We start from the raw sequence: 15,714 nt of genomic DNA on the forward strand, positions 1-15,714 counted from the left end.
TTTTTTTTATCAAAATTGACTACACTTACCTGTACAGTAAAAGTCTGAAACTTGAGAAAGCAGCGGGACATGAGAGTTCCAAAATATCAAATTTTCCAAAGTTTTAGCCATACTATATCTAAAAATGGTAGTGAAATTCTAAAATAAATGTTAATTAATTAGAATAATTAAAACTGAATGCATTTATGCACTTAAAACAAAGACAAGAGGAAGAGAAGCCAAAGAGCCCTGTGAGAGGTGTTTATCAACATTGTCACACGAGCTGGTGTGTGTATCACCTGTGAGCTTCTGTAAGTCATGAGTGACATTATAATCCCACTAAAGTGCACTGTAAAAGACTCCATAACCTTCACACACAGTGTGTGTGTATTTACCTAGTTGTATTTACCTAGTTGTAGTTTTACAGGGCCTGGGCTTTATGCTCGTGTGGCCCCATCTCCATATCTACACTTATCCAATCTTACTTTAAAAGTGTGCACACTCGTTGCAGACACTACTTCTTCATCTAAACTGTTCCACGTCTCAATACATCTCTGCGGGAAACTATATTTTTTAATATCTCTCAGACATCTTCCTTTCTCAGCTTTTTACTATGCGATCTTGTGCTTGGATGTCATATTCTTCTCTCAGGATCAGTTTCTCATTATCCACTTGGTCCATTCCGTTGATCAATTTATAGACTTGTATCAGGTCTCCTCTCTCCTTCTTTGTTCCAAGGTTGGTAGATCCATAGCCTTTAGTCTCTCCTCATATGTCATCCCTTCAAGTTCTGGGACCATTCTTGTAGCCATTTTTGTAGCCTCTCAATTTCCTTATGTGTTTCTTTTATGAGGGGTCCACACTACTCCTGCATATTCCAATCTGGGTCTTATTATAGTATTTATCAATTTCTTCATCATTTCTTTGTCCATGTAGTGAAATGCTACTCCAATATTCCTCAGCAAATTATATGTTTCTCTAAAAATTCTATCAATATGGCTTACTGGTTGATTGTTTTCTTCCATCGTCACTCCTAAGTCCTTTTCCTTTTGACTTTCTCCAGTTCTACTCCATCTCCCATCTTATAGATTCCCACAGGTCGTCTTTCACTCTTTCCCATTTCCATGACATGGCTTTTGTTCACATTGAATTCCATTTCCCACTTCTTACTCCATTCCCAGATCTTATTTAGGTCTTCTTGCAGTATTTCACAATCCTCCTTTTGCTTTATAACTCTGCACAGTTTCGTATCATCCGCAAACAAATTTATGTAGCTGTTCACTCCTTCTGGCATGTCGTTAATATAAATGAGGAAAAGTATTGGTGCCAATACTGACCCTGTGGCACTCCGCTTTCTACTGCTCTCCACTTGGACTTCATATCTTTAACTACCGTCCTTATTTCTCTCCCCCTCAAATAATTTTCTATCCATCTCAATGTGCTTCCTTTTAAGCCACCCTTCTCCTCTAACTTCCACAGTAATCTTGCATGTGGCACTTTGTCAAACGCCTTTTTAAATCCAAATAGATGCAGTCAACCCATCCTCTCTCTCTTGTACTCTATCAACTATTCTAGAATAGAAACTCAATAAATTAGTTACACAAGACCGTCCTTTTCTAAAACCAAATTGGCTATTTGATATTAATTTGTTGTCTTCAAGGAACTCGATCCATTGTTTCTTTATTATTCTTTCACACATCTTGCATATTACACTAGTTAGTGATACCGGTCTGTAATTTAAAGGTTCTTCTTTCCTTCCACTCTTATATATGGGAACCACCTCAGCTCTTTTCCATTCTACTGGCACTGTTCCATTTTCTATTGAGCATTTTATGATGTTGTATATAGGACTTGCTAGTTCTTCCCTACATTCTTTCAGTATTCTGCCTGAGACTTCATCTGGTCCCATTGCCTTCTCTTCATCCAGTTCCTTCATTAACTCTTTTATTTCAAGCTTGGTTACTTTAATCTCTTTCATATAGATTGTCTCTCTATTACCCTGTGGCCTCTCAAATTTGGATTCTTTAGTAAAGACCTCCTGGAATTTTTATTTAATAGTTCTGCCATACTTTTGGGTCTTCCACCATCCCGTTCTCTCCTTTTAACCTTTCTATTGTTTCTTTTGCCTAATTTTTCCATTTATGAATCTATAGAACAATTTTGGTTGCTCCTTACATTTTTCGACAATATCTTTTTCAAGTTCTTTTCCTCTTCCTTCCTCACCTTAACATATTCATTTCTCGCTGCCTTGAAGTTTTCCTTGTTTGTTGGATTCTATTTCTCCTCCACCTTTTCCATGCTCCATCTCTTTTCTCCTTTGCCCTAGCACACCTTGCATTAAACCAATCTTTCTTTCCTTCTTCTTTTGGTCTATATTTTGGGACATATTCCTGACTCCTGTTTTGTATATTTCCAAAAATAAGTTATATTTGTCTTGCATTGTCTCTGAGTTTTCCATCTCCTCCCAGTCTACGTTTTAAAATAGTTCTTGAGATTCTCAATATCAGCCTTTCTGTAATTTAATCGGTCTCCTTTGTATGAATCGTCTCTATCTTCCTTTCCTTCTTCTATATCTATTTCTAATATTGCATGGTCACTCTTTCCCAATGGGCACTTATATCTTATATCGTCATTCATTTGTATACCCTTGTAAAAACTAGGTCCAATCTCGCCGGCTCGTCGTTTCCTCTGAATCTTGTGCATTCCTTTACTCTCTGGTCCATCATATTGTCTATCATTAGGTTCAAGAATCTTTCTCCCAGGCTTCTTCCCCATACCACTTTCATAATTTTCCCAGTCCACTTCTTTACAGTTGAAATCTCCTACTAATATCACTTTTCTCCTTTCTTTAACGATTCTCATTAGACTCCTTATTGTGTCATCTATCATGTCTTTATATTCTTGATTGGTCCATGAATTTGTTTTGGTGGCACATATGTTACAATGATTGTTATCTCTTTTTATTAATATGCATCTTAATATACAATACTTCTGCTTTTCCTTCCCACATTCCACTTGGTTTATCACTATCTCCTTCCTTAACATTATCATGACTCCTCCTCCTCCTTTACCCACTCTGTCTCTTCTCCATACATTATACCTATTATCCAAGTCTATTTTGATTGCCTCATTTAGTTTTGTTTCAGCCAGGCATACAATATCTGGATTTTCTTTCTTTATGTAATCTCTTAATTCTAATTTACTTGATAAAACCCTGTCTATGTTCGTATACATCATTTTTAGTCTTTTGCCTTTATCATTTTTAGTTAAACTTGTTCCACTTTTTCTCTTCCTTCTCGTTTATATACCATTTCCTTATCCTGTCTCCTAGAATTCTCCAAAAATGCCTTCTTCTCCTCTTCTGACCTTTCATTATTCTTTTCCTTTACTGCTGCTGCCAGTTCATTGTATCTCTTCCTTTCTTCCTCATTTCTATTTTTCTTTATATAGATATCCTTGCAGCCTTCTGTTTCTCTAAGTTTTGTTGTTCTATATAATATTTCTTCTGTTGCTGCTGGTGATTTTAGTAGTATTTTAATTGGTCTCGTTTTTCCTTCTTGATATGGTCCTATTCTGTTTATTTCTTCTACTTCCTCTTCCAAGTTCTGCATATCTTCGTCATTAAGATTCTTCAGTAGGTCTTTGACTGATTTCATTTCTTCTTTTTCTCTTTTTGGTCTATATTTTATATTTTATACGTTGTTCCAAATATTATACTGTGTTTTTCGGGGCTCAGTGTTTCTTGTATAACCACTCCCAGATCTTTTCCTTCTTTAGTCTTCATTATTTGTTCCTCTCCCAACAAATAGTTCCATACGGTCTTCTCTTACCCTTTCCTAATTCCATTACGTGGCCATTATGTGGCATTTCTTGGCAGTGAATTCTAACTTCCACCTCTTACTCCACTCATAAATTTTGTCTATATCTTCCTGCAGAAGCAAATGGTCTTCTTGGGTCTTAATTACTCTTAACAATTTTGCATCATCAGCAAATGAATTAGTATAACTGGTCACCATACTATATGTCGTTTACATATACAGTGGTGGTTCATGGAAAAATAGAATGGAGGGATTGTGTCACTATAAGCTTCACCCAACAGTATAATAATGATAATTAAAAGAAATAATTAAAGAATTTTATAAACTTACAGTTATACCATATAACGCAATGTAAACATAGGCCTTGGACCTACGTAAAGTCTATAGAAGCAGGCTGAGAGTGAGCTGCACCAACCGCAGCTCAAAAGTCTTAGGTATAGCGCCAAAATATCCTACACCATTAAACTTCTATTTTTGTCTTGTTTCATTGTAAATTTCTAAAAATTATTCATAAATATTTTGAAAAAGACATAATATATAAGGACTTTTTGTTATGATGTATTTTTTACTTGTGTATTATCTTAGTGTGAGATTGATGGAGTCATATACCTGGCAGTGAGTGTCTTGGCCTGGGAGGACTGGAGCTCCGCAGCTCTTATGGGCAAGCCGCCATTGTACATATACCTGGAAGATAATGGAGGCTAATACTGACCCCTGTGGTATTCCAATTGTTACTTTACTCCAGGATGAGTATAAATCTCTGATCACGGTTCTCGTCTCTCTGCTCTTCAAGTAATCCCTTATCCAATCTAATATTATTCCTCTCAGTCATCCTATTTTCTCCAACTTCCAAAGTAGTCTGCTTTGTGGGACTTTATCAAAAGCTTTTTTCATGTCCAGGTACACAGTGTCCACCCATCCATTTCTGCTCTCTAGTCCTATTACGCTTGAGTAGAAACTTAGTAAATTTGACACATGATTTTCCTGTCCTGAGCACAAATAGTCCCTTTGATATAACTTGTTCTTTTTCCAGATATTTAAACCATTTTTCTTGGATAACAATTTCACATATCTTTCCCACAACACTTGTCAGTGACACTGGTCTGTAGTTTAATGGCTCAGTTGACTTTCCTCCTTTGAATATTGAAATTATGTCAGCTCTCTTCCATTCCAGTGGTACTCTCCCTTCCTCTAATGAGCTTGTAATCACTTCCCAAATTGGTTTTAACAATTGACCTTTACATTCCTTTAGTGTCCAGCCTGATACATCATCTGGTCCCATCTCTTTTCTGTGTGTGTGTGTGTAATTCACCATGGTCATCTGCTGGTCACCCAGCCAGCCTTTCCCATTACGGAGCGAGCTCAGAGCTCATAGACTGATCTTCAGGTAGGACTGAGACAACAACACACTACACACACTGTGAAGTGAGGCCACAACCCCTCGAGTTACATCCTGTACCTACTTGCTGCTAGGTGAACAGGGGCTACACATTAAGAGGCTTGCCCATTTGCCTTGCTGCACCCAGTACTCGAACCCGGGCCTCCTCCTCAGTGAGCCAAGTGTGCTAACCACTACATTACATGGTGTGTGTGTGTGTGTGTGTGTCTGTGTGAGAGATGAATGTGTGAGCTGAGAAATTTACTGGTTACTTAATTTAGTGAGTGAGTACAGCATGAAGGGGAACAAGTTTGATGTGCTAAAAATAGAAGAGTGTGGCTGTTCCAAGCATCTTGCAATGTATGGAAGTTGTGAATTAGCTGGAGATGGTACTAATTAAAGTAGAAAGGATGATACCAAATACAATCAAAGATAAGACAGTTGAGAATTATGATAAGAAAGCAGCTTTGAGGCACAAAGTGGAAGTTGAGATGACTTCTAAATATTGCCCTTAGCTAATAGGTAACAAGTGTGCAAGGATGGCTTAGAAGTGTTATTATATAGATTCATCCAACTATTTAGATGAGAGAGAGAGAGAGAGAATTAAATCGGATACAAGGAAATGGTTGAAGAAAGTCTAATCCCTCAAACTACCTTCCTATAACTTTAATATCTTGCTTGTCTAAAGTTTTTTAATCTATCCTGAATAGGAAGATTCTTAAACACCTGTCACTTCAGAATCTTCTATCTGATTGCCAGTATGGCTTCTGTCTTCTACTGGTGATCTGGCTTTTCTTACAGAGTCTTGGTCATCCTTTAAAATTTTAGAGATTTTGGTGAAACTTTTGCAGTCACATTAGACATATCAAAAACTTTTGGTAGAGTCTGGCACAAAGCTTCAATTTCAAAACTGCCCTCCTACAGTTTTTATCCTTCTTTCTGCAACTTTATCTCAAGTTTCTTTTTCTGACCATTCTATTGCTGCTGTGGTAGACAGCCACTGTTCTCCTAAATCTATTAATAGTGATGTTCCTCAGGGTTCTGTCCTGTCACCCTCTCTCTTTATTATTCATTTAATGATCTTAACCAAACTTCTTGCCCTATCCACTCCTATGCTGATGATACCACCGTACATCTTTCCACATCCTTTCAGAGATGACCAAGCTTTCAGGAAGTCAACAGATCATGCAGGGACACCACAGAACACCTGTCTTCTGATCTTTCTAAGATTTCCGATTGGGGCAGATGAAATCTAGTAGTTTTCAATGCCTCAAAGACTCAATTCCTCCATCTATCAACTTGAGACAACCTTCCAGACAACTATCCCCTCTTCTTCAATGACACTGAACTCTCTCCCTCTTCCACACTGAATATCCTTGGTCTGTCCTTTACTCGTAATCTTAACTGGAAACTTCATATCTCTTCTCTTGCTAAAATAGCTTCTATGAAGTTAGGCATTCTGAGGCAACTCCACCAGTTTTTCTCACCCGTTCAACTGCTAACTCTGTACTCTTTGCATTTTTGGGGAGGGTTCCACTCACACAGTTTTATTAGATAGGGTGTAATCAAAAGCTTTTTGTCTCATCAACTCCCCTCCTCTGACTAACTGTCTTCAGCCTCTTTCTCACCACTGAAATGTTGCGTCTCTATCTTTTATCACTATTTTCATGCTAACTGTTCTACTGATCTTGCAAGCTGCATGCCTCCCCTCCTCCCCTCCTCCTGCAGCCTTGCTGCACAAGGCTTTCTTCTTCCTCTCATCCCTATTCTGTCCAACTCACTACCGCAAGTGTTAACCAGTACTATCAATCATTCATACTTTTCTCTGGTAAATTAACTCAGGAACTCCCTACCTACTTCTGTATTTCTGTCTTCTTACGACTTGACATGTTTTAAGAGGGAGGTATAAAGATATTTGCTCCCTAATTTTGGCCAACTCTTTGCTTATCTTTTACAGAATCAGAAAAAAGGCAATAAAGTTTTTTTTTTTTTTTTTAGCTGGCTCTCGCTCCTGCATAGAAAAAAAAATGTAAATAAAAGGAAGAGAGGATCATACTGTTTCCCTGGCCCTCAAGGGAAGAATTACTTAGCCTCTTAACAGGGAAGGCTGGCTGGGTGAAAAGAAGACAATCGTGGTGAATTACATCGTTCACACTCTTAGTCTTACTGTTCCCTGGTGGGAAGGCACAGTCTCATGAAGGAATGTGATGGATGAGACAGCAAATAAGTTGTGTATGCTCTCTCTCTCTCTCTCTCTCTCTCTCTCTCTCTCTCTCTAAGTTATCAATCTTGAACTCATTATTTCTTGTGCTTTATAATTATTGATCCTGAGGATTTTGCTTATCTGCCTTGTTATATCCCCTAAAGCCTCAATCATTTATGTTCCTTAATAAGTTAATACTGCTCAGAGCCAAATGTTATCGTCAGAGGAAAAGATTTTTTAAATGTCCCGCTTAATTCAATGAAGGAAAAAAAAAAAATAGACAAGACAATTAAGTTAGTGGAAGGTATAGCTAGGGGATCATTGCATGGTTCCTTTCTTTTACCCTTCATTATATTGGTGCATATTCTGAAACACCCCTAACCTGACCTACACTTCTTTCAAAAGGCTCTACATAGTTGATTTTTTTTTTTTTTCTTCTTCTTTTCTAATGATTCTAGCGACGCAGCAAGATTTCCGTTTTATTAACAGGAGAAAATTAACGCTCTTGAAAACCTGGCTATATGATCATCAATATGTTCTTTGAAAGTATGGTGAAAGAGCAAAGCATTTCAGAATACAAGGAATAAAGTAACGGTATTCGATCCAGCCCGATCCAGTCTATACGACTCTTGTCACGCCCGTAGCATATCACTCTTTGTTTGATCTTTTTACGTGTTGCGTCACCAGGTGAAAAGAAAGAACGAAAAAAAAAAATTACCCATCACTCATAAGTATGTTCAAGAGACTAATCATGTAGATTAATTTGTCTTGGTAGTACATTTCATACCACATGCATTACTGACACGTAAAATCAATGAGAGGGAAATTAAACTGCATGGAGAGGCATACTTGGTGTTTTCTTCACTTATTGGTATGTACTATCTACACTATACGTTTAAGTTTATTTGTTTCACGTATAGCCTGACGGATGTATTCCAGACTGCTCAGTAAGAATATTCATAATCATCTTGTATCGATTGTTAAGGCGGGGTTCTCACGTGTCAATATGCGACTGAAATTGCAAGTCAGTAGAGTTTCCGATTGAATATCGGCTCCCACTGCCTAGAGAGTAGAGACTGGAACAACCAGTCACAAAACAAGACCAACATATTGGTCTTGTTCAGTTGATTTGCAACTTTGTTTACGTTTTGACGACACAGAGAAAGGTTTGAATGTATGGTGTCCAGATGTAGAGATGTTGAAGTTGGTGAGGGAAAAAGAGCACATCGGGGACCCAGAAAATTAATTGTACAATATGAAAAGCTTAAGCAAATCGGCGTTCAATGAGATAACTGCCACTCTCCAAGAACTGTTTTCCTACGTGCAGGGTGTTGTTGGAGATGAGGATTGAATACTTGTGAGGATGTAATTTGATCGTAATCGTCATCGTCACTCGAGGAAGACATCTTGTTGAGTATAATTGTTTGTTTGCATCCTCTTCCCAGTTGCTATGTGTGAACGTGTTCCGACTAGAAGGGGTCAGTTGATACTTCTAGCGACTTGTAATTTCAGTCTCATATTGACACGTGTGAACCTGCCTTTAGATAATACAAAATCAATTGGAAAGAAACTTAGAAAGACAGTTGCAGTTCATTACCTAGCTAGTTTTACATATTATATTTACAGTGTTTGTATTTTTCATTGATTTATATCCTGCTGCATTCTGATACGAATAATTAAGATCATCATACACATTTCAGGATATAAAATCAATGTGAATGAAATTTAGTGGACATTTAGCTGTGCGCCTACTAATGAAGAGTCTGGCCTGCAGTGTTTCGCACATTGTGGCCCTCCCTCCCCTTCTCCTCTCGCCTCCACCCTCCCATACAGCTGCATTTATATAAAACGCATTAAAGTTCGCAAGGTAAACATTTTTCAAATTTCCTGAAATGTTTCATTTTTTCACGTTCTTATGAAAACAGACAGTCGAAATTCTGGGACATAACGAGAGGGATGCCACGAAGAGCGGCATTGGTGCTCATAGATAGGATTAGATTCTCTTTATCCAACACAAACATGATCTGCCTTGAGAGCTGCGAAGGGATAAGTAGACAACAATATACCTATATATAAATCTTATTTAGGTAAGTTCATAAGTATAGAATAGTGTAGTCAGAATATATGGTGTGAGATTCGATAGGTGGGTGTGGTGTATGGTGTGGATAGAGGTTGGTGTGCGTGTTTCAAGGTGTTGGGGAGCGGGGCGGCCCGGCGGCCCCTGCGTGGCTCTACCATGCTGTCCCGAGGGGAGCAGGAGGACGCATGGGAGGAGGCACATGGAATTATCTCCATATTCTCGCTCCTATAGACCTGTCCGCGTTGATAATGGTTATATGACACAGCTCTGTGGCTAGTGCGGCTGACTGGCGCAAGTGTTCGTCGAGTCAAGCTGATAATAAGAGATTTTGTCGTGATATTGTGGCGAGTGTCTGGAATATGGCGACGCAGACAGACAGTTGTAGTGGTCGTGGTGGAAAAGACAAATCTGGGACGTCTTCCTGGGCTGGCATTGTTGGCGGGGCGAAGAATGACACCCCAGGGGAGGCCAGCAAGCCAGTCGCCGAGGAAAAACCTGTGAGTCAGGAGAGTGCCGAGGGTGCAGCTGTGACCAGGCCATGTGAGGTCACCGTGCCGCCCGGGGAGGCCTCTGGCGCTGACCTGGACCCTGAGGAACTGTCGCAGTTCACAGAGATTCGTAATAAGAAGGACCGGGCCAGGAAGAAGGAGGCCGCCCGCGGTGGGCGCAAGGGCGGGCGCGGCGGACGGCGGGAGTACGCCGAGTGGGAGCCGCGGCATGACAGGGGCGGCGAGGGTGTACCCAGGGGCAGGGGCGGCAAGAGGCCTGGTAGGGAGCTGGCCCCGAGGCAGCTGAACGGGCCAGAGGGAGAAGAGGAGGCAGCGGTGGAGGAAGGCGTGGCGGTAGCTGAGGTAGAGGTGGAGGAGAAGGTGCACTACGTGCCCGCGCCCGCCCCGAGGGTCAACATCTGGGAAAAGAGGCAGAACTTTCCAGCGAACCCCGCCCCTACCAAGGCTGGGGACATCTCGGCACATGCAGGACCAGCACCGGCACTACCTGCAGCAACAGCAGCAGCTCCTCCACAAGCGCCAGCAGCTAGTAAGTACTGTTGTTCTGTGTTTGTGGGGGCTGTAAGGCGGGGCAGGTTGGGTCACGCTTGTTGTGTGGCAGTGTCACGGGTGCAGTGAGGCCAAGTCCCACTTCTCATTAACCATCCCCACAAGGCTGGCTTCAGAGTGGCTCACTTGCCCCACATCAGGCATAGGCTGGAGTGCCAAACCACTGCACCACCTCACACAAACTCTGTTATTGGTGAAGCTTAAACATTTTTCAATCTTAGTGTATTTCTTATACTGATGACAATAGTTTAATTATTGTGTATGTTGCTATATGTGTGTGGTGCTCCTGATCTCATACCATGCATTTGCCAGTGGTGTGTGTGTGTGTGTGTGTGTGTCGAGGAGGGCTGGGCTGCTGCTGTTGTTCCTGCCCTCATTGTAGTAATTTTTGCTGCTGCTGTGCTGTTTTCTACTTTTGCACTGTTTATCTTGTGTTTCCCTTTTTTAAGTTTGATGTTTGTGTGTAGTGTTTACTGTTGAATGATGTGGTGGTCCTGGAGGGGTGGGTGAGGGAGGGGCTGTGCATCTTGTGATGTCTAGACTGGTGAATGAATGCCAAGACTCATAAGTTAATTATTTGCTACTTTGCCAGGCTTTTTTTTGGGCGCAGTACAGTGTAACACAAGGACGCTGTGGAGTTTTGCCTGGTTTGCTTGTTTAATGGCAGGACAGTTGTAGCAGATGATATTGAGGCAACCTTACTGTTTTCATCAAATGGCTTGTATAGATGATGTTTGGATTAATTAGTTTCATAGTTCATCTCTTCATTGTGTAGAGTGTTTAGAAAATATCATATGTTTGCCTAGAGATTAAGTTACTGTGCTGGTGTTAGTAGACTTAAGTTATTTCCAAGGCCTAGGTTTAGTTAGGTTAAGTTGAGATTGATTAATTAATTTCATTGATTTTACTGTTGCTCTTTTCATTGTCTGGGCAAAAGCTTGATAAAATCATCTTATTTGCTCCCAGTTGAGGTGATTAGGGTGCTTCCATATAAACCTCGGTGATTGCCTCGACCTGAACTTTGACAGATCAGAGGTGCAGTCCTTTACAGAGCCATGAGAGGCAGAACAGTTAACATGACACACAGTATTTGTGAGTCAGCCTTGTCACCTGCCTGTCCAGCCCAGGTGGTCCCTGGCAGCTAAGGGAATGTTGCCATCCTTGGGTTGTGGCAGTGTGTCTACATGTCACCAACTTGTAGTACTCTGTGGTCATTGCATTTGTTGATGTGTGGTGATTCTTTCTCTGCTGTCTTAAGAACATGAGCACTGACTGTTTGACTCATTGTTGTTGTTGGTGTTGATGGATTCCATGCTGTTTTGCTTTCATATTTGGGGTTTGTGAGTTTTCTTTATTTTGGTCTGGCTTGACTGTCCTGTCAGCTGTCACTAGTCTTGCTTGAACACTTGTCATGTCAAGAAGCTAATGAAGGGAAGGGAGGAGGAAGGCAGCTCAAAATCTACAGATATACTAGTCACACGAGAATGAGATATATGGAATGTCAACATAAATAGATTTTTTTGACATGAGCAAATTGGTGTAGAAAAAAAGAAAAAAATGGAATGCAGGAAATCCAAGTTAATGCAGGGCTAGTCACACACAGTCATTTCACATACTTTGGTATAGTGGAACCACTCACGCTTAGGGATCCAAGGGATCTCCAAGCGCACAGGTTCAAATCCTGGCTGCGGTCCGAGTGTAGGTATGGCTTCCCTACTCAGGGTAATGGTTCCCCAACAGGTGGGCTCAGATTTGGGTATACCTGAAAAGATACCTCCTGTAGCCAATTAAATACTTGTGAAAAGCCCACATGGTAAAGGGAAAAAAAAAACAAAAAAACAATGGATACAACAACATTAACTCTAGTAGGAAGAGACCCTACACACACACACACACACACACACACACACACACACACACACACACACACACACACACACAGATGGAGCATTGGTGCAGTTTTGTTCAAGAGCCATAATGGTAATTGTTGGCTGAATGGACTAGACTTCTTTAATTTTGTATTGGTTTTGGTTGTGGTGGTGGCAGCCTCTGTGCAGCATTTTTAGCTGAGTACTTTGTAGAGTGCCAAGATTGTGTTGTTTGGTACACCAGTGGGCCAGCAGCAGCTGATGGTCCTGTGGTGCAGGAGGCAGGCAACCCAGCTGTGGTGTCTATGTGGAGAGGTGGATGAGGTGCTGCTGTGCATGCTAGTTGTGGGACTGGCTCTCTCTTTACTCACTCTTGCGAATTAAACCAAATTTTGATACATTTATTATTATTTAATGGTAATTATTGTAATGTATTTTAAGTTTAAGGTTATTATCTCAATTACATATTCATGGACATATTGAGATATTGAATAAGAAAATAATGATAGTTAATATCTTAGATGATATTGATAACATTATTATTCTTATTGTTGCTATTGTTTATATTATTATTATTGTTATTATTATTATTATTATTATTATTATTATTATTATTATTATTGTTATTTTGATATTATTATTATATTATAATTGTTATGAGAATAAGCTCTAGTATGTAGTTTTAAGCTTAGTAATAACACCTGTCATGCATCAGCTCTGTTTGGATGGCAGCCAAGTTTTCTGTCTATATTGGAGGTCAGCAAATATATGTCTGTGATGCACTGGACAGCATTTGCTTATTCTCTGAAACACTTTTCTGCAACCATCGGGAGCAAAATGTTTTGAATACCTGCTCATCTGGCATTGTGCCCACACATACTTGGCGGGACAGTTGAGCCTTGCATCCTGTCAGTGATGAAGCCATGTCCCTCAGAGTGGTACTCAGTTTTGACCTGCAGGCAAGAGGTAGCATCACACTGGTCAGACTGTCAGGCCTGCACAGCTGCATGTCTTGCTTTGGATGGTTCAGTGGGGTGGTTTGAGTCACCAGCTGTGCATATCTTGGCCAATTTAGATTTCCACTATAGTAAACACAAACCATGACTCATTCTTGTTGGTTCTTAGTCATTATGAGCTGTGGCTGATGAGCAAAGTGTAGCCTGGGTAGCTCTGGCACACTGCTTAGTTCACATTCTGGAGGTGTTGAGTGTTGTCTTGGCTTGAGGTACTTTCTTGATAGCGGAGGCAGTGCTCTCGTGTAACCTTGGCTAGCGCTAAATGAACTTGAAGTATCACCATCCACATGATCATGAATACAAGCTTGCTCTATTCCACATGCTGAATATAACAGAAATGGAACCAGGAAGGGCAACAAAAATGAGGATGGCGTGCTTGTGTCACCAGTGGGCAGCCACACACTCAGCTGGCCTGCAGCAGGACCAGTCTGACACATGATTGGCTTAGCAGTGTGTACTCATATTGATGTCAGCACTACATCAGTCTTTATGACTTGCACTTTTCATCAGTGAGGCTAACACTTGAGTATCTTGCTATCTGTGTATGTACCAGTACCAGGCCAGCAGTCCTACACAGGATAGCCCAGACAACGCACCTCACACCACTTGTATGTACAGACACAAGCTTCTCTCAGTCCTGTAGAATAAAGTTACATGAGAACATTGCACACACTCCTATCTCCATTGGCCCCAGTTGAAAAGGCACAGACTCCCAGACAGCCCTGCCACAACACTCGTGTAGTGGATGTAATCATGCAGCAGCCAGGAGCAGCCCAGCCACTACTTACAGCAGCATGAGGGTGGTGGGTGTGGTGTTGGCAGGTGAGGGAGGGGAGGGAGGGGGCACACAGGGTGATGAGCTGAAGTCCTGCTGCTGTGCTGGGTGCACACCTGTGTTTTGACAGAACTCTGCACGCGTGTGCACACACACACACACACACACACACACACACACACACACACACACACACACACACACACACACACACACACACACACACACACACACTGCTCAGTGTAGTGCTTAGCACGCTTAGCTCACAACCGAAAGGGCCTGGGTTCGAATCCCGGAAAGCGGGGAGGCAAATGGGCAAGCCTCTTAATGTGTAGCCCCTGTTCACCTAGCAATAAATAGGTACAGGATGTAACTGGAGGGGTTGTGGCCTTGCTTTCCCAGTGTGTGGAGTGTATTGTGGTCTCAGTCCTGTAGATTGGTCTATGAGCTCTGAGCTCGCTCCGTAATGGGAAAGGCTGGCTGGGTGACCAGTAGGCGACCGAGGTGAATTACACACACACACACACACACACACACACACACACACACACACACACACACACACACACACACACACACACACACACATTGTATATTTCCATTCTACACTACAATATTAATAAGTTTTTTATTTCTTTTCCGTTTTCTTCTTCTTATTGTTGTTGTTAATATTGTTATTGTTATTAGACACTCACACGCAGGCACGCATCCCCCCCTCCCCCACACACACACACTTTACGATATCTTGTTTGAATAAAACAATTGAGTGATTTTGCAAAACATAAAAGTCTTGATTGTTTCATTATATGTGTATCTTTTCTTTGTAAGAAAAAAAAATTATGCATTTTTCTTATGAAAGTGGAACACACACACACACACACACACACACACACACACACACACACACACACACACACACACACACACACACACACTGGGTTTGTGTTCTGAAGAATCCAAATGGAAATAGGAAAAATATCAATAAATATTATTGACTTGATTTTTTATTATTTATTATTTTTTTTCATTTATTTATGTATTTCTTTATTGATTTATTTACCTAATTTATTTGTTTTTAAGAGGTGCATTGCCTCAGGCAACAACAATTCTGAAAAGGATAGACACTGAAGTGGCAATCCCCAGTGAAAGATCAAAAAGGCTGACGCTGACAGCTTGATCCCTGCCACCACTCTTGTGAGCTTTTTCTATTGATTATATGTTTATTCATTATTATGATTATTAACTACTACTATTATTATTATTATTATTATTATTATTATTATTAGTAGTAGTAGTAGTAGTAGTAGTAGTAGTTGTTGTTGTTGTATTGTTATCATTATTGTTATTATTATTACTATTATTTTAGTAATAATCATAATTGTTATTATTATTATTTTATTTTTTATTTTATTTATCTTATTTTGTTTTATTTATTTTATTTTATTTATTTTATTTTATTTATTGATTGATTTTTTTTTGTTAAAGAGAGACCAGTGACCAGAGGGAGAAAAGAAAAGATATCCACAGAGTACTTACAAT

General features: G+C 40.3%; 1 protein-coding gene across 2 annotated transcripts in view; it reads left to right on the top strand.

The window, feature by feature from the left end:
- Positions 1 to 9,602: 9,602 nt before the first annotated feature.
- LOC123515633 (la-related protein 1-like) overlaps positions 9,603 to 15,714 on the top strand; it is a 149,499-nt gene continuing 143,387 nt past the window's right edge. For both annotated transcript variants that reach the window (XM_045274433.1, XM_045274435.1), the window contains exon 1: positions 9,603 to 10,496. In XM_045274433.1, the coding sequence (XP_045130368.1) occupies positions 9,818 to 10,496 (679 nt within the window). In that variant the 5' untranslated portion in view covers positions 9,603 to 9,817. The remainder of the gene's footprint in view (positions 10,497 to 15,714) is intronic.

The sequence above is a fragment of the Portunus trituberculatus genome, chromosome 39, assembly GCF_017591435.1.
Source record: "Portunus trituberculatus isolate SZX2019 chromosome 39, ASM1759143v1, whole genome shotgun sequence".
Classification (NCBI taxonomy): Eukaryota; Metazoa; Arthropoda; class Malacostraca; order Decapoda; family Portunidae; genus Portunus; species Portunus trituberculatus.